The sequence below is a fragment of the Podarcis muralis genome, chromosome 1, assembly GCF_964188315.1.
Source record: "Podarcis muralis chromosome 1, rPodMur119.hap1.1, whole genome shotgun sequence".
Taxonomy (NCBI): domain Eukaryota; kingdom Metazoa; phylum Chordata; class Lepidosauria; order Squamata; family Lacertidae; genus Podarcis; species Podarcis muralis.
Genome location: NC_135655.1, coordinates 45,491,162 through 45,508,589, shown reverse-complemented (window position 1 = coordinate 45,508,589; position 17,428 = coordinate 45,491,162). Strand labels below are relative to the sequence as shown.

Genomic DNA, 17,428 nt, shown 5'->3' with positions numbered 1-17,428 from the left:
ACAAGCTTGTCGGTGCCAAGTGATGTCTCTGAATTTCACCACTTTTGAGAGGGGCATTTCACCACTTTTCTTTTCTTTGATTGGATTTTCCTGTTGGAGGTCACGACCTGGTGAAAAGAAACTGAAATCCACTGTGGAGTATGTACCAAAAAATACAGGGAAAGGAACTGGTCCTTCACCAAGCTTCTGAGAGGAACAGGATTGTATACTCCTGCGATTTTCAAAGATAAACAGTGAACCATTTTCTCACAATCTACTTTCTTCTGCTGAGAAGATCCTTTCTGAGCTATCAAGTTATGGTACCATCAAGTCTCGTTTTGTGGTGTTCTGACGTTGTTACTGTCCTCCTGAGAGTGACATGCAGGATTGTCACATCAGCCTCAAGATTGTATCCACTTACTCTTAAGGTCATGTCAGGCAGTGACAGGCATTATATTATGTTTTGCTCTAACCATCTGTTGCAATAATAGTGATACAAAGTGCTTAGTATAGGTGCTTCTCTGATATTTCAGAGCATTTCGTCTTTGAACTGCATTTTTACATCATTGTCAATATAACTGTGTATTAGTTGAAAGTGCAAAGGGGGAAAAGTACAAAACCAAATAGTAAGCATGAGATTCTGTCATCTAAATCTGAACCAGACTTTAATTAATAAGCCATATAGTGATAGCAAGAGAATGAAGATCTAAAGTTTGTAGTAACAGAAAGGCTGAGGGTTAAGAATGGTCTTCTTGCATATGGGGATTATTATTGCTTTTACCTAAGGGAAAGTTACCTGCAGGCCTCTGGGGTGAAAGGGAGCCTGAGTGCCATTTGCATTTGCAAATCAATAATGTTAAATCAGGCCCCCTCTGCCTCTTAGCATTGGTGGATATTTTTGTTTGTTTGTTTGCATACAGATGTATAGAATCCAACCAGTATATAGGATCTGTGATATTGAGGGAGGAAATATCTTGATCTGCAGCACAAGTACCCAGAGGCAGAGGTGAGGGGATGAGACAGACATTATAATTGTTTGGTTAGGTGGTTATAAAGATGGAGTTCTTCAGGTGCCTGTTTTAACTTGCCTGTTTGAAGACCAAACCCCATTTGTAAACAGATAAGCGTAATCCTCCTCATGGGGACGAACCCAAACTGAGTGAATTTGATGGGAGCTTTTGACACCAGTTTGAAATGGAGCAGAGCTAGTCCTCCTAAACGAGACGTATTATTAAGAATTGTAATAAGAAATACCCACAACAGTACTGTTATTGGGAGGAAGAACCTTTTGTCTCTTAGGGCAAGGTGGGGAAAATAAGCTCATTGCTTCATCATTGCTGGTGATGAAGGCGACTGTTGAAGTTATTGCAAGTATTATAATCAGCAGCTTCAGACCTCAGTTTTGTTCTGGGCTGGCCTGAGATACTTTACTGCCTGAGGCAAAGCATCAAATAGGGCCCCGTGTTATGCATTTTTGTGTTTTTATACTTTAAACTGTTATTGTGATCCTCAAATGAAGGATGGTGTATCAATTTAATGAATAACAACAATAGTAATGTTATGATAACTAGAATCCAAGGACAGCAAAGTTATTTTGGCACCTGAGGTAAAACATCCCTCAAGCACCTCTCCCCGTCCTCAGCAGTAAAAATACTAAATTAAATAACATTTTGCTGCCTATATATTACACACAAATTCTGATGTTTTGCAGTCTTCCATTTATTCTCAACAGAATAGTGTGTGGGGCAAAAGAGATGCAAAGGAGAAGAGCAGAGGCCTCCTGTATCTTCAGGAGCTGTGAAGCGAAGAGCATTTCAGCAGTTGCAGTTTGTCCCACAGGAGGTGAAGGGTTGCAATGCCCTCTTCTGCACATCACCTGCTAAAGGTGTGAGAGCCTTTAGTAATCTGTCCATAGCTGTGAAGAACATTAAGCTGAGACAAAGGTTGTAGACAGCAGGTGATAGGTTTTTCAGAGGGTAACAGGAATTGCCTTTGCAGACACATGTCCCGCTCTCATCTCTTGCAAAACAGTTTTTGCAGGTTTTTGAAACGGTACAAAACCTTCCCAATCTGAAGTCTCTGGGGGTGAACAGACATATGTCTACATCATGGGCACCCCAGTTAGTGCTTTTTTCATTCTGCTTCTCAACAAATATATTTTTCTTTGTACTTGCGACATACGTTTTATGCAACACCGACAAAGGTTGATTGTGTTAATCAGTCTAAATTAGATTGGGCCTGTAGCTGCCAGATTCATTTTGTGTTGCACATAAATCCAGAACTCCAAAGGTGGGGAGGGGAAAGAGGTTTCTATTCCTATACGGTCTTATTTCTTAGTTATTTTTCTCCCTCTTACTGGGCACAGCTTTATACCCTCCCTATCTCTTGTCTTTGTATGGTATACCTAGCAGGCTATAAAACTGTCAGTGCTGATTTTATTTTCTTCCATCTTTGCAAGGAGCCTAGTTGTGATATAAATAGTGTAAATAGTGACTAGAATCTACAGGGCCAAATATTATATACCTTGGCAGGAAGCAATAATGAGTTTTATTTTAAATATATGAAGAGGGGACAGTTTTGAAAATAAAATATTAAAGTGCATACAGTGGCGTAGCGTGGGTTGTCAGTACCCGGGGCAAGGCAAGTAATTTGCGCCCCCTAACCCGTGGATTTGCGCCCCCCTAACCTGTGGATTTGCCCTAACCCCAGATGTTGCGCCCGGTGCAGCCGGCCCCCCCTGCACCCCCCACGCTACGCCACTGAGTGCATATCTACATTACAGAGACTTACAGCACAGGCCTGAAAAAATGTCCACTCAGAAGTAAGTCCAATATAATTCAATGAGGCTTACTCCTAGGTGAGTGAGGTTAAGATTGGAGTCTTGGAGTATAATCCTTCACGTTTGTTCAGATATAAGTCCCACTAATGGCTTTTACTCCCTAAATTTCCTCATAAGCGAACAACACTGACTTTAGTGGGATTTATATCTGACTAACCATGCATACAATTGCACAGTTAAACTGGTTTAATAGTGGATGTAATTCAAGTAGTCCATCCCTTGTGGTAGGCTTAGCATCTTACCAAATTATATTTCTCATGATCCTTTGTGAAAAGCCATGGCAGTTAGCAAATATACATTTGTTCTATATACACTCTAAGAGGTGTTATCTGAAAAGAACCCCAAGAACGGAACAGCCTAGGGCTGCAACTATTAAAGGTACAAAAGACCTGTCCTCTTTTGTCAGTGACCACTCTTATTTTAAAAAAAAAAATACATGTGCTTATAAAAACTTCAGATGCCAAGCAGCATCTTAAGAGTCATTCTTGCTTCTCTTACACACAAGAGAAATTACTCTTCTAAGGCAATTGCTGCTAAGACACCTATATACATCATCTAAAAACCAAGGGAATATGCTTCCTGCTTTGAAGATAAAGTTTTTACCCATATGCAGATTTAACTCAATAGTTTAATCAACTTAGATTTATGCAGTGAATTGGTTGAAATTTGTTTAATTGGGCTATAGTTGTACTTAAAATGTAGTTGATATTTGAGATCCAGAAGAAAGGCAAACAAGTAGTCTCAGGTTTGTTTGTAGGCTTTGATGTTATGAATATTTTCAATTCAATGCAATCTTATAACACGTCTGCTTTCATCATCTTTTTTCTACTTAAAAATATTATTGTCATTATTACTACTGCTGCTTCAATAAACACTGAATAAAGAAAAGCAAATGTGTAAGGTCTCTATTGTAAATTTCAGGACATTTGTGACTGCATACAATTCTCCCCCCTAATAATAGTTAATAATTATTTATTCTTTCAGTTTGTTATAATGATAATCAGAGTAATGAAGAGAGGCTGCTCAGATTCCTCTGTGATCCCAGATTACTTGCCCCAAATTAGACTCTGTAGTGACTGTAGCTGCCAGATTCAATTTGTAATGCATGTGAACCCACAATTCTAATGGTGGGGAAGAGGATGAATTTCTACATCTTCCTACAATATTTTTAGCAAGTCAGGTAATTTCTCCTATCGTGCACAAGATAAGACAGGGGAGTAACCAGCCTTACCATCTCATGGCCAATGGAACAGTGATTCAGAGGTGTTTATAAATGCCATCTCCAACTCCTCGAAAGATTCCAACAACGGTGTCTCCGAAAATTTTTACATATCACTTGGGAAGACAGACGAACTAATATCAGTGTACTGGAAGAAGCAAAGATCACCATTGTTGAAGCAATGATTCTTCAACATCAACTTCGTTGGACTGGTCATGTTGTGTGGATGCCTGATGGTCGTCTGCCAAAGCAACTACTCTATTCCAAACTTAAAAATGGAAAGCGTAATGCTAGTGGTCAACAAAAGAGGTTTAAAGACTGTCTCAAGGCAAATCTAAAAAAAAAAATGTAGTATAAACACTGACAATTGGGAAACACTAGCCTCCTGCAAGTGCTCCAGTTGGAGAACAGCCTTTACCAAAGGTGTCATGGGCTTTGAAGACACTCGAACTCAGGACGCAAGGGAGAAACGTGCTAGGAGGAAGGCACGCTTGGCAAATCCACACTGTGATCAGCTCCCACCCAGAAATCACTGTCCCCACTGTGGAAGGACATATGGATCCAGAATAGGCCTCCACAGTCACTTACGGACTCATTGTTAAAACCGTGTTTATGGAAGACAATCTTACTGGGCTACGAGTGATCGCCAAAGAAGAAGAAGAAGAATCAGAGGGCTCAGAGGGTTTACGGGTGCCAGGGAAAGATCTCAAGGGTGCCATAGTGCCACGTTGCCAACCCCTGCTATGTAGGATGCAACTGGACATCTTCCCTTCCTTGCTCATATATAGGTAACACCAGCTTTCCTATGGGAAGGAGCATGAAGAATTGTTATGTTTTGATATTATCTTATGGTGATTTTATTGTATTTTGATTGTACTTATACTCTGCCTTGGGCAGGTTAATTACAATTCCCAGAGTGGTTTAACAGTCAGTCCTCCCCCCAGGAGGGAGGCTTGTACTTCTATGAGAGGAATGGGGTATCCTAACAGCTCTCAGCATGCTTAACAAACCACAGCACCCAGGATACTTGGAGGGAAAGCCACGACTGCTCAAAGGGGTATGATACTGCACAGGTCTGGACTTTAAATCTCTGTGCCAAAGTGTTTAAAACAACAACAACAACAACAACAACAACAACAACAACAACAACAACAACAACAACACACCTCAGAAATGGAGCTTTAAAGCGCAAACTTGTGCCTGGAAAGCTCATAACAAAAGGACGTTGGGATAAATACTTCCTTGAGTAAATTTTGCTTTTTGGTTGCTTTGGTATCCAAAACCAGGTACTCCTTTTAAAGCTTGTATTTCAGGATGGTGAACCACTTCAGCCTGTTTTGTGATTAAAGTGAGTTTAAGGCAAGGAACAGGCATGCCTGCTTCAACCTTACTGCAAGACTTATTCTTTGTTTCTGATCTGAGTTGATAAAGGACATCATTCTCTTTTAAAGCTAACTGGGGACTACAGAAGATCTATGAACAAATGTAATGAGCCTATGCATCAGAATCTTTAAAGGACCCTGGAGGGACAGCAAAATGTATACTTGTTAAATAAGAGAACCATATACCATCTAATTGCAGGCATTGTTCTCAGTTGGTTCAAAATGAACCCGACCTAACTGTGGGACAGGCAATTACCGTATTTTTCGTCCCATAGGGCGCACCGGCCCATAGGATGCACCTAGTTTTTTTTGGGGGGGGGGGAATAAAGGAAAACATTTTTTCCTTTATTTTCCCCCCAAAACCAGGTCGGGGAATCCAAACCAGGTCGGGGAACAGCGGGATGGCGGCGCTCCGCCTCCCCGCTGTCCCCCGAGCTTGTGGGCTGCAGGCTGCTGCCCGCAAGCCTTGCGAGCCCACAGGAACTCCCGCCAGGCTCGCAAGGCTTGCGCACCGACCCCTCTCGCTCTCCAGGCTTCAGCGAAAGCCTGCATTCGCCCCATAGGATGCACACACATTTTTGGAGGGGAAAAAGTGCGTCCTATAGGGCAAAACATACGGTATATAATGTGTCTAGTAATGGAGAAAGGCATGAGGAAAATGTCTGCTCTCTTAACTTAAATGGACAAGAGAGATGATGGAGTTTCTTGCTTCTGAAGAGCAGATGGGCAGGAAGAGGTTGGGGAAAAGAAAAGAACCAAGGTGCTTAGGTGAAAGATGTGCTCTGATCATCACAATCAGTGTGTGCTTCCCTGCCAGCAGCAACATAGCGGTGTAGACTGCAGTGGTACCACATAATGAACCCTTTTCTGACCTGATTGAATGGGTTTCGCGATTGCTTCAGCTGAAATCTTTTTTATCCCTGACAGCTTTCGATCAATCAACAGCATAATGAGGGTAGACAGCATGGGCTCTTGCCACAGCCATGTGGGGAACAGAGGTGAAATGAAACGGACACACACTAAGCCAGGGGAGCTGTTCTGAAATGTTTTAGATGTGCCTCTTCTCTGAATTACTTTTGGTTTTCTCCTCACCTACCCCAAACTCAGCACCACCCGCAACTTAGCAACTGACTAATTTATATGAAAGTACGATTTTAGTGCAATCCCAATTTGGGGGCGGGGAGAATTAAATAGGAGCCCATTGAACTCAATGAGGCTTTCTTCTGAGTAGGCATAACAGTGCAATCCTATCCATGTCCACTCAGAAGAAGAAGCCCCACTGCAGTCAATTGTACCTACTCCCATTTTTCTAATAGCATCCTATTTTTAAACCTTGTGGTTATTATTTTAAGAGGCTCAAATTATTTTTAGAGGAAGGTAGTGCTTGCTTGCTTGCTTGTTTGTTTGCTTCTTTTTTCTTTGGCCTTCAAGCGCTGCAGTTTGGTGGTCTTTTGAAGCACAGAGAACCTGTTTCCTGGTACTGAATGATCCATTGCTAAGCCAAAACCTCACAAGGATAACCTTTCCCTATCATACTAGCCCATCTGGATACAGGATAAAACACAGTAACAAAACCTTTGTTGAAATCTTTTTTAAAAGTTCAAAGTCTTCATTTTGGGCTGACATTTCTTACGTCCCAAGGGACTACTCTTCAACTGAGCAAGATGTTGCCCTGAAGCTTTGGCCAACAGAGCAGTAGGCACAGCTGGTCCCCCCCCCCCTATGCATCTTGGCTGGATCCCAGCTGGATAGTCACATTATCTGATGCCCCAAACTTCCCAAATAGCTTAATCATCTAGCATCTCTGAAAAGGCTGCTATCAAAAGGAAACTTATGGGTGGAGAGGAACAGGTTTTGTCAGGGTTATTCTTAATGAAATAGAACAAGTTTAAGGGCACATCCACACTGATCCCCACCCACCCACCAAATGATTTTGCTGTGAAAAGTCGCTCTTTAATGCTCTTGGCAATCCATGAAAAACCCAACTTGCCGTTTCCCAGAAAAGCTCAGATCTGTGCCTAGAAAGTACAGGGCAAAAACTAAGTGTGGACGAGTCCTTACCTAGAATTTGTATTTCAGTACAGTGGTACCTCAGGTTAAGAACTTAATTCGTTCTGGAGGTCCGTTCTTAACCTGAAACAGTTCTTAACCTGAAGCACCACTTTAGCTAATGGGGCTCCTGGTGCTGCCACGCCGCTGCTGCGCGATTTCTGTTCTCATCCTGAAGCAGAGTTCTTAACCCAAGGTACTATTTCTGGGTTGGCAGAGCCTGTAACCTGAAGCGTCTGTAACCTGAAGCATCTGAAACCCGAGGTACCACAGTAATTGGTTACAGAAGGGGCTTTCCTTAAGAGGCCCTTGGCATTTTTTCTTTTCGGTCTTGTTAGCGTTTTGTTCAGAAATTTAAGCTCCTTATAGGCAAACAAGGTTTTACATGCACAGATCAGGTAGCCACTACCACTGCTGGGCATTTATATCCAGGAAGGTTAGAACACACAAAGAGGACCCTTGAACTCATATGAGGTCTAGGCGTGTCAATTTATTTAATACAGTGGTACCTCAGGTTAAGGACTTAATTTGTTCTAGAGGTCCGTTCTTAACCTGAAACTGTTCTTAACCTGAGGTACCACTTTAGATAATGGGGCCTCCCGCTGCCGCCACGCCACCGCTGCGCGATTTCTATTCTCATTCTGAAGCAAAGTTCTTAACCCAAGGTACTATTTTTGGGTTAGCGGAGTCTGTAACCTGAAGTGTCTGTAACCTGAGGTACCACTGTACTGGTGAAAAGCAGCAGGTTTGACTTGTCTATTTAAAGCACTACAAGGCAACTTCATTACTGCCCCCTGCTGTACCTTGAACAGCAGCAGCTTCATTATCAACAAACATCTCAATGCAAGGAACAACTTCACTTGCTGATTTTGCAGATCAAGCTGGTATTAAAGGCACAAGAACATGCTGGGCTGTTTAATTTTGTAGTTGGCTGACAACCTCAGATTTGTATATTGCTAGTAAATAATGTATTGGTTTTTGAGCTAATCAATAGTATTTCAGTTATATTTCGGAGTGGACAAATGCCGAGAGATGAAAAAGTTTGATATTATCATTTCTTTGTTATGATACTGTGTTGTTCTTTTAGTCTTTAATTTTTTTAAAAGAAAGTCAGATTATTTTATTTTTTTCATTTATTATCAGCTGCCTTAGGAAAACTTTATCTTGAAAAGAAACACAGAAATTCCAGAAATAAAAAATAAATACTCAAAAAAACCTGTGCAACCAGGGTTATGCTTCAGTTGGGCCTATAGGACATAGCCCATCAAATCACTGTGGGTCCTAGCTTTATTTAAAAGAAAAAAGAGAAAAAGATGTGAGGTCTAGGTACTGCAGAATGCACTGTTTCTCCTGCCTGATTCCAATGGTGTTACCCAGGGGATCTTTAGAGACAGGACTGCAAAGAAGGGGAGGAAAAAGCAAGCATTCCTCCCACCAGCCTTTTTTGTGTGTTCACAGCTCAATGCCGTAGTTATTTTCCAGTTGGCTTTTCCTGAGGATTCTTATTGTCAAATGAAGATTAAAGTAGAAACAAATTCTTCAAGCAGAGATTCGTATCTTGGTGCTTCTGCATTTTTTCCAGACTTCTGAGATGTACAGTCCTAAGAATTTGAATCACTGCATTGTGAAGATGGATCCAGCCCTGCACAAGATTTGGGATTGATGTTCCTGGCTTCAAAGGGCAGGAGGGGAAAAGTTCAAAGGTGGACTTTGGTGTGGGCCTGTTTTCAGGTTGCAAAGGAAATGCGATTTGCAAAATCTCACTGTTTAAACTCCAGGACTTTAATGGAAATGAGAAACAACAGCTGCAATTATAGACTGTTCCAATAATCTCTCTTTCTTGTCTTTTGATGTGCTGCCTGTGGCTAAAATAAAAACTTAGCTGAGAAAGGCCCCGCCCTGGAAATGACTTGTGCAGCCAACGACAGATTGCGTGTTGTTGTTGTTTTGTTCAAAGACACTCAGGTTAAAGAGCTGGAGATCATTCAAAGCCTGTCCCTTCCATGTGTGCATGGTTACAACTTCAGCTTCTGAAAGCAAAACAGGAAAGCTGTGGAGGAACTTTGGCAGTGGAAGGGGTTAAATGAAACCCAACTCTCCTTTTCCTGTGCAGTAAAGGATTAGTAACCAAACAGAAGCTAGAGGAGAGAGGTGGTGTTAAAGAGCCACTGATTGAGCTGGAAGACTGAGGACTTGAGTGGTGGTGATCTAAGGTAGCATTGCTGCCTCTTGCAGTCATCTGTGAGCAGACAAGCACAGCCACAGGTAAGTCTTCCTTTTGGATTACTGACTGTTTGGCTCTTTGTGCCTCTCATTGTCCACATAGTGTCTGGGTTTGGGGCCTTTTTATCGGAATAATAAAAAGTTTTGTAAAAGTGACAGGGAAGAAATGACTTAATGTGAGCCTTGTTATTATAAACATCAGATTTCCTGGCAGTAAGAAAGCAACCTCACGTATTAAATTAATGTTAATCCACCCATAGCTTCAGTAATTCAAATATTATCAAATAGCTAAGATGACATTCCCATGTGGGAGGCAGGTAGAATTTGAGCTTCATATATACTTGGATTGTCTGCCTTTGGATAATCTTCTCAGTTTCGAGCTGAGAAGGCAGTGTATACATTTAACAGATTCTGCATGTGCAAGAAAGGTGATAAGGGTGCTTTTATTTATATGTCAGAAAGTAAGTTCCAAGTTTTGGAACTATTGTACCACAAAATCCATTGGTTTCTACACATGCCTCTGTTTAACTATCACTTCTGTGTATATGCTTGGCTGCTTCGAAAAGCAACAGTGGCTGTCTGTGAGACAGACTGCAGTCCCATGAAAATGTGCAGTTATGCTTCAGTGCCAATGGTGAAATAAGCTAAGCTCAGCACAAGGTGGACAGCAGTGGGTGGCATTATACAATTGGCACAAACCGTGGTGGCTGGCATGGGCTGATTAAACAATCATGTTGCTACATGCTAAAATGGTTGTGTGAACAATTCCACAGATTTTCTGGAGCTGTTTCAAATGCTTGCTTGATCCTGTAGGCAGGATTTCATGGGAATTTCTTTCTTTTTCTTTCTTTTTTAAAAAAATACTTTGTCTGGGGAAAGGTTTGCAGGATCAAGGCATTTCTTATGCGGTTTTCTCCACATGAAAACCAACAGACTTGTTGGGACAGCCTCCTTTTAAGAGTGGATCAAAAATTCCAGGGTATTAATCAGATTCTAATGACTATTAGAAAATGGCTGCATTTATTTAACAGCTGCCAGAGAGAGGCAGAAATTCAACAGGTGTAGCTTTTCTCCAGCATGAAGAGGCAATGCTGGGTTAGTGTTAGTGGGAGCTTCTTCAGGGAGGGATCATCCTAAGGCTTTCAGAGCATACACTCAACACGAGAAAGATCCCATGTTTATTCTGTGGCAACTCCAGCTCAAAATACTGTATATATTTTTTGGTGGGAGGGGGAGGGGGTTGTGATCATTGAGCTGATGCCAGTCACACTGGAACAGATATCAAACAAAGCAATATAGTAATAATAACGTATGCATCCTAATCAATTAGTTCCCCAATGTTCAGTAACCATGTCCTGTGACTACAATTATGTTTAGACCTTAAGCAACAACTTAAGCCACTTCTACCCCCTTTACTTGGTTCCACTTCCTCATAGATGATGTTCTTCAGGCCTTCTCTTTATGCTCATGTCCATGTGCCCTACTAATGTCATCAACAGTTAAGTTCCATACACTGGCCTCATCATATCAGCAGATGCTTATTCTCATGCAGTCTCTTATCTGCTGACAAACCTTTTGCCACATGTAATGCAGAAAAAGCATTGGCTAGACAGTGCACCCCCTTGCAGCTAGACCCTTGTCAATCAGGTGCCTGACATCTGTGGAGACATTTGCCGTTCTTCAAGTGAACAGCAGTAACTGCATGTTCACTCCAATACACAGAGATGAAGTTAGTACAGTACAGCATTGACTTGCCACACCCTTGATGTCCCTGTGTTGCACATCAAGTTTCCATAGGGGCTTGCATGTGTGGGAGTGTGTGCATGCCTGTAGGTCCCAGCTAGTACAATCTGTGCACCACAAAATGGAGTGAATAGATTCTGAGGTTGGAGCATAAATCAGTTGGGATCTGCATAGACAGGCTCCCAGGGAAATCTAATATCCCGTACATTATGTGGATGTTAGCGATGGAGCAAGCTGCCATGATCCTGATCATTCACTTGTGCTACAAGTGTTTGAACATCAAATAGTTCTACATTAAAGGAATATCATGAAAGGTGATCATGTACCAATCTCCCTGCCATTCCCCCCATATTAGCCCCCTAGCGCTTCCCCTTCCCACCCCATGCAAGTACTAAGCTCCCTTTTCACCTTCTGACAGGGGTGCAGGAAGGGGGGTGCAGTCCGCCCCGGGTGTCATCCTGAAGGGAGGTGACATTCGGCGCGCACACACCCCGCCCACGACTCCCCCAAGCCCAGTGAGCGGCAAAGTGGCAAGTGGTGAAGCAGCTGCTGCAGCTCTTCCCCCCCCCCCCCAGCTCGCTGTAGGCTTGGGAGTCGCAGAGGGTGCACCAAATGTCACCCCCCTTCAGCCTGAATGGGGGTGACATTTGGCACCCCCTGGGGAGGATTGCCGTCCTGAGATGAGCCCCCGGGGAGCTCCGCCACTGTCTTCTGAATCCCGTTTCTGAAACCACTTGTCTCTTCTATTCTGCAGCCCCACTTTGCACCCTTGTTTTCCCCTTCTCCCCCATACCCATGCTTCCTGCTTCCCCTCCTTTTGTGAAAGCCCTCCCCTTGCACAGACCACCCCCCTGGTAATCTCTTGCATTTTCCCTCCCACACACTGCAACTACTGTACTAAGGACTTTTTCCAGCTTCTGCCCAGTTATAAAGCCACCATCCACTCATTTTCTTCAGACCCTTTCATGCCCTTGCTTTCATTTGCAATGCCATGCCCATGCCTCCTACTCCGCCTTTGTACCCCCATTTTCACCTTCACTCCCATTTTTTCCTCCACCCACCTTGTTACTTTTCTCAACTCTGCCTTGCACACAGATCACCCCATTTCCATACCACTCTCTCTCTCTCCTATTGTGTAGCCCCCTTTGTGCACACACCCTATGCTGATATATCTTTCAAGGTGGATAGAGTCTTAAGAACAAGTCTGTTAGCTACAACTCAGTTGATGGATATGGTAAGAGGGAACACCACTCCTCCTCCCCCCCCCCCACTCGTGCCTTCCCCTTCTTGCTTGCATGCCATGGCTACTGTTGTGCAACCTGCTTTCACTTTTTCCTCCCTTACCCTACCCTGACTTTGTGCAAATCCAGGATTGTGATGAGGCACTTCAAATCCTCCCCATGGAGGCTGTGTGATGACAACCTCACTTTTTATGTATATAGGAAGATATACACTGAAGCTTTAACTTCACAGTTATTATTGTATGTGAACACACCCATTTACGTTTATGTCTGCTAACTTGTTAAAAAAAACACATTCTCCGTGCAGAGAAAAATTACCTTGTATGGAAGAATACTGCCACTGCTTGTTTGTTTCTTTCTGCATGAATTCCAAAGAGAAATGAATCCCAGTTTTGTTAATGCTGTGGTGAAAAGACAGTAATTATTACTTGCAGGGAAAAACAGGTTTTATTTCCAACAACACAGTTATTTTGTTCTGATCGCACAGTCAGTCCCTCACGTGCTTCCTTTCATGTGCTGCAGTGCCAAGAGAGATCACACAAATGCACACACCCCTGAAACTGTATGTGTTAATGGCTGGGGGAATAGTGTCTGGACTTGCAAGTATACAGACTGAAGTACTTCTTTTCCTCACTATAAGCTAACATAACATAATATAACATAATCTTATAGGCTGATGTTCTTCTGTGAAACACTTGCTTAAGTGTACATATATCCTACCCTTGCTCCATGTAGCTAAATGCTGTGAACATGGTTCTCTCCCCCTTCCCCAATTTTACCTGTGAAGTAGGCTATGCTGAGAGAAATTGAGTGGCCCACGATCATCCACTGAGCATCTCGACTGAGTGAAGATTTGGACCCTGGTCCTAGGTCTGACACTTCAAGTTCCTTTGGCAGTTGATGCTTGCAAAATACAGCCTTCCTCCTCGCTCCCCAATCAGCTGGTGTGGAGTGGAGAAAGAAATGTTTTGTCAGCCCAATGCTCACCACTTCTGAAAGCGTAGGGCTAGGAATGCTCCTTGTGCTGTGGTTCCCAAGCAAATGACAGCCAGGTGAAATCCCACACAAGGGTTTTTGAGAGTGTCAGAATTTACCCACAGGAAGTCAAAAAGGTTCTCTCCCCCTAGTCTAACTACTGGTATGAAATCCACCACACATATTAGAAATATGCTTTGCTTGGAATCTCCTTACTGTATCTGAAAATCCAAAATAGTTGAGAAGCAGGGCCAACCCTTCTGTTGTGTAGGGGGAGATATTTATCCCTCCAGGGCCTCATTGAGTAGCTAATATGGAATTATGGAAGAAGTGCCAAAGGAAGCCAGGATCCAAGCACCATGTACATGCGTGGATATTGGTCCAGCTTCCAGGGTCAGAGGTTGATGGTTGTTCTTACTGACCTCCATCCTTGGCACTGTCTTGCATCCTGCTTTGGAGGATCACCTGACCTCCAGGAGCAGCTGTTCAGAGATGTGTGTGTATCTGTGTGCAAGAGGCAGCAGTAGAAAGGTGGATAGGAAGGAGCTATTCTTTGCAGGTCCAGAAATGGCTATTTGGGTCCAATACATAATTTTCATTAATAAATAATAAACACCATGAGTGCACACAATTCCTTCCAGAATTGTGTAAGCAAAAGAAAAGTGTCTTTATTCACCCAATGATTTTACAACCGCAGGGGCTCAGCAGAAATGGATTATAGCACTTCTTTACCATGTGAAAATTAAGTGACAAAGAACAATATTTATGCATTGATCCACTGCCACAGTTCATGCTTTGTGGATTATAAAATGTTATATAATGATCTGCTGCGCTATAGTGCAGCATGAGAAAATTAGATTATTTCCTCTATCGCCACCACCACCACTCTAATCACATGCACCTCTGTGCAGATGCAAGAGGTGACTTAGCACCAAATGACCAAGGACGTTTTGCAGCAGCTGTGAAATCTCCCAACTGGGTAGTGACTCTGACAATATCCCAGAGACAGATGCTGCATCAGGGAAGACCTAGTTTTCAGCTCTCTGTACACTTTAATTCCTGGCTTGATAGCTGTCCTGCCCCAGGAGTTACAGTCTTGATGACATGTTTTAAAATACTATCTGACATCTCTGCTTACTTGAAGCCTTATCATTCAGCATTAAGGCACCATTGCTAAGGAGGCTGATATTAACATAAATAGATTATAAACTCAAAGCATACCGTCATGTTGAGATACTCTTCTCTTCATTAATTAAAGGCAGGGTTTTCCGAAATGTGTTGTAACCAAGATCTAGAATTTCCTCTGGCCCGTTATCTTGAGAGACAAGCACCTGGCTTCACAAGGAATTCCAGGATGTTTCAGCCTACATCCTTGCTACATTGGCACCTTCATGAATCACTGTTTCTTCACACTTCAGAGTTGACATAGGGAGAAGGGTTGTAACTCCATGCTACAGCCACAAGTTTTGCCCGGTGAAAGTCCTGAGGACTGAGACAGGCCCACATCTGAAACCCTGGGAAACCACTGTCAGTCATTGTCAACAATACTGAGCTAGATGGGGAAATGGATCAACTTAGTATAGGGAAGCTTCATGTGAATATGGGGAATATATTTTTATTACAGTTGTCTTGGAGTGCTAGAGAAGGGGTAGTACCTCTGGTGAGGGACACGTTGTGCTCCTTCTGGGATAGTTTGCCCACCTTTGGTCCCCATCCTACACTCAGCTCTCACCCATGGCTCCCAGAGGTGCAGGCCCCAGTCTGCTGCACCAGAGCTCCAGAGGTAAGGCGGCACTCCACGTGCCACTTGCCTCGCCTCCTCGGCGCACTGAGCAGTGCCTTACCTCTGACACTCCAGCGCAGCAGCGGCCACTGGACTGTGGCCTGCTGTTCCAGCACAGTGTATTTTAAATACAGATCTCTCTTCTGCTCAGTGATCTGTTTATCTCTAACATGTCTTTCATCAGTTAAATGTCATGGTCTGCCAAGAGGTAACGAACAGGCAGTTCCAATCTATCTTTTCCCCTTGCGTCATCTTTTTGCACCTCTCAGACATGTAGATTTCCTAAATGGAGGCATCTTTACTAAATGGATTTGTAATTTACGATGTTGTTGATTTTGCTGCATTTCCCCCAGAAAGGGAAGTCCATGCATTGCAATGATCCCATTTGTTATTTGTGGTGTGATAATTCTGTACTGGTGTTCTTATTTGAGTTGTATCTGAATAAGTCATATTCACAGCAGACCCACTTAAATCAACGAACCTAAGTAAATCACATCCATTGATTTCATTGTACTTGTTCTGAGCATGACTTGGACAGATGCCACTCTGTGAGAGCCAGTGTGGTGTGGTGGTGGCTAGAGTGTTGTTGTTGTTGTTGTTGTTGTTAATTTATTTATACCCTACCCATCTGGCTGGGTTTCCCCAGCCACTCTGGGCAGCTCCCAACAGATTAAAAACAGAATAAAACATCAAACATTAAAGACTTCCCTAAACAGGGCTGCCTTCAGATGTCTTCTAAAAGTCAAATAGTTGTTTATCTCCTTGACATCTGATGGGAGGACGTTACAGGGAACCAAGCAGAGAAGGCCCTCTGCTTGGTTCCCTGTAACCTCACATCTCGCAGTGAGGGAACTGCCAGAAGGCCCTCAGAGCTGGACCTCAGTGTCTGGGCAGAACAATGGGGGTGGAGACGCTCCTTCAGGTATACCACGACCTGGGGGACCAGGGTTCAAGTTGCTCATTCTCAGCCTAACCAATCTCACAGGGTTAAAATGGAGAAGAAGAGGAAATATGTACACTTCAGCTCCTTAGAGGAAAGGAGACATCTCAAAGTATTAAATAAAGTAAATGATTATTATGCTGCTTTTCTTTTAAAAAATGGTCTCTTATGAGAAAAGAGCCTTTTTGGTGGTGTTTCAGCTATGGAACATTCTCCCCTTATCAGTTTGCCTGGTGTCCACTTGATGACCTTTGGCTGCTTGGTAAAATGGTTTTCTCTCCCTCCTCCTCATACCTTTAATGATTTTTACACTGACTTTTAGGTGGTTCTCAAGGAGCTGGCTTGAAGAGTGTTTTTGCTGTTTTAATCACATGTTGCAAGATGCTTTGAAAATATTTTATTGAAATGTGAGGTAAAAACCAGGACATGTGCCAAGGCCTATACCCTAGTGAGGGCCGCACTGGAGCCCTCGGTCTATCTGCTGTTCCTCCTCCTTACTGTCCTTGGCTGTTCACCTGAGTTTTTCATGCATGTGAGCAGAAACAGGAGTGGGAGCACTAGATTTGCTCTGCTGGTATGTCTATACAGCACCACCCTTGTCATCCCTTTCTGGTAAGCAGCAGTTACTCTGCTGCCAGGAGGCTATTGCTGTGGCTCCACCCTCCCAGGTGAGGCATTCCTGGCAACAACCTCAGTTTGTCTTGCCCTCTCCTTGGTAGCCATGCATACTGACCTCAGAGGAAGAGGACAGATGAAGAACCAATGTTGACAGTGATGAGGTTTTGCTAGGGACTTTCTGTCCCTTCTCCCCCCAGTAACTTAGCGCCGACACTAGTTAAAACAAAACAATTTAGCTAACACAAATTTGGTCTTCTGTGATGAGTAACTCTGTTTTCACCCCCACAGGACATGATGACATTTGCGTTCCTACTGCTTATATTAACAGTGATGCCTTCTTCCATGTTGGCGGTAAGTATTCAGATGTCCTTGTGAGTGGCTGGTTCTGGAGCTCGAGTCAGGTGACGGAGCAAAAGTAAGAAACCATGCTAGGAAGA

General features: G+C 43.1%; 1 protein-coding gene across 3 annotated transcripts in view; it reads left to right on the top strand.

The window, feature by feature from the left end:
- Positions 1-9,074: 9,074 nt before the first annotated feature.
- The window catches only part of PAPLN (papilin, proteoglycan like sulfated glycoprotein), a 53,301-nt gene continuing 44,947 nt past the window's right edge, over positions 9,075-17,428 (top strand). The window contains exons 1-2 of one of the 3 annotated variants that reach the window (XM_077927374.1): positions 9,075-9,733; positions 17,280-17,342. In XM_077927374.1, the coding sequence (XP_077783500.1) occupies positions 17,283-17,342 (60 nt within the window). In that variant the 5' untranslated portion in view covers positions 9,075-9,733; positions 17,280-17,282. The remainder of the gene's footprint in view (positions 9,734-17,279; positions 17,343-17,428) is intronic. The other 2 variants (XM_028724389.2, XM_028724397.2) reach the window with 2 other exon arrangements.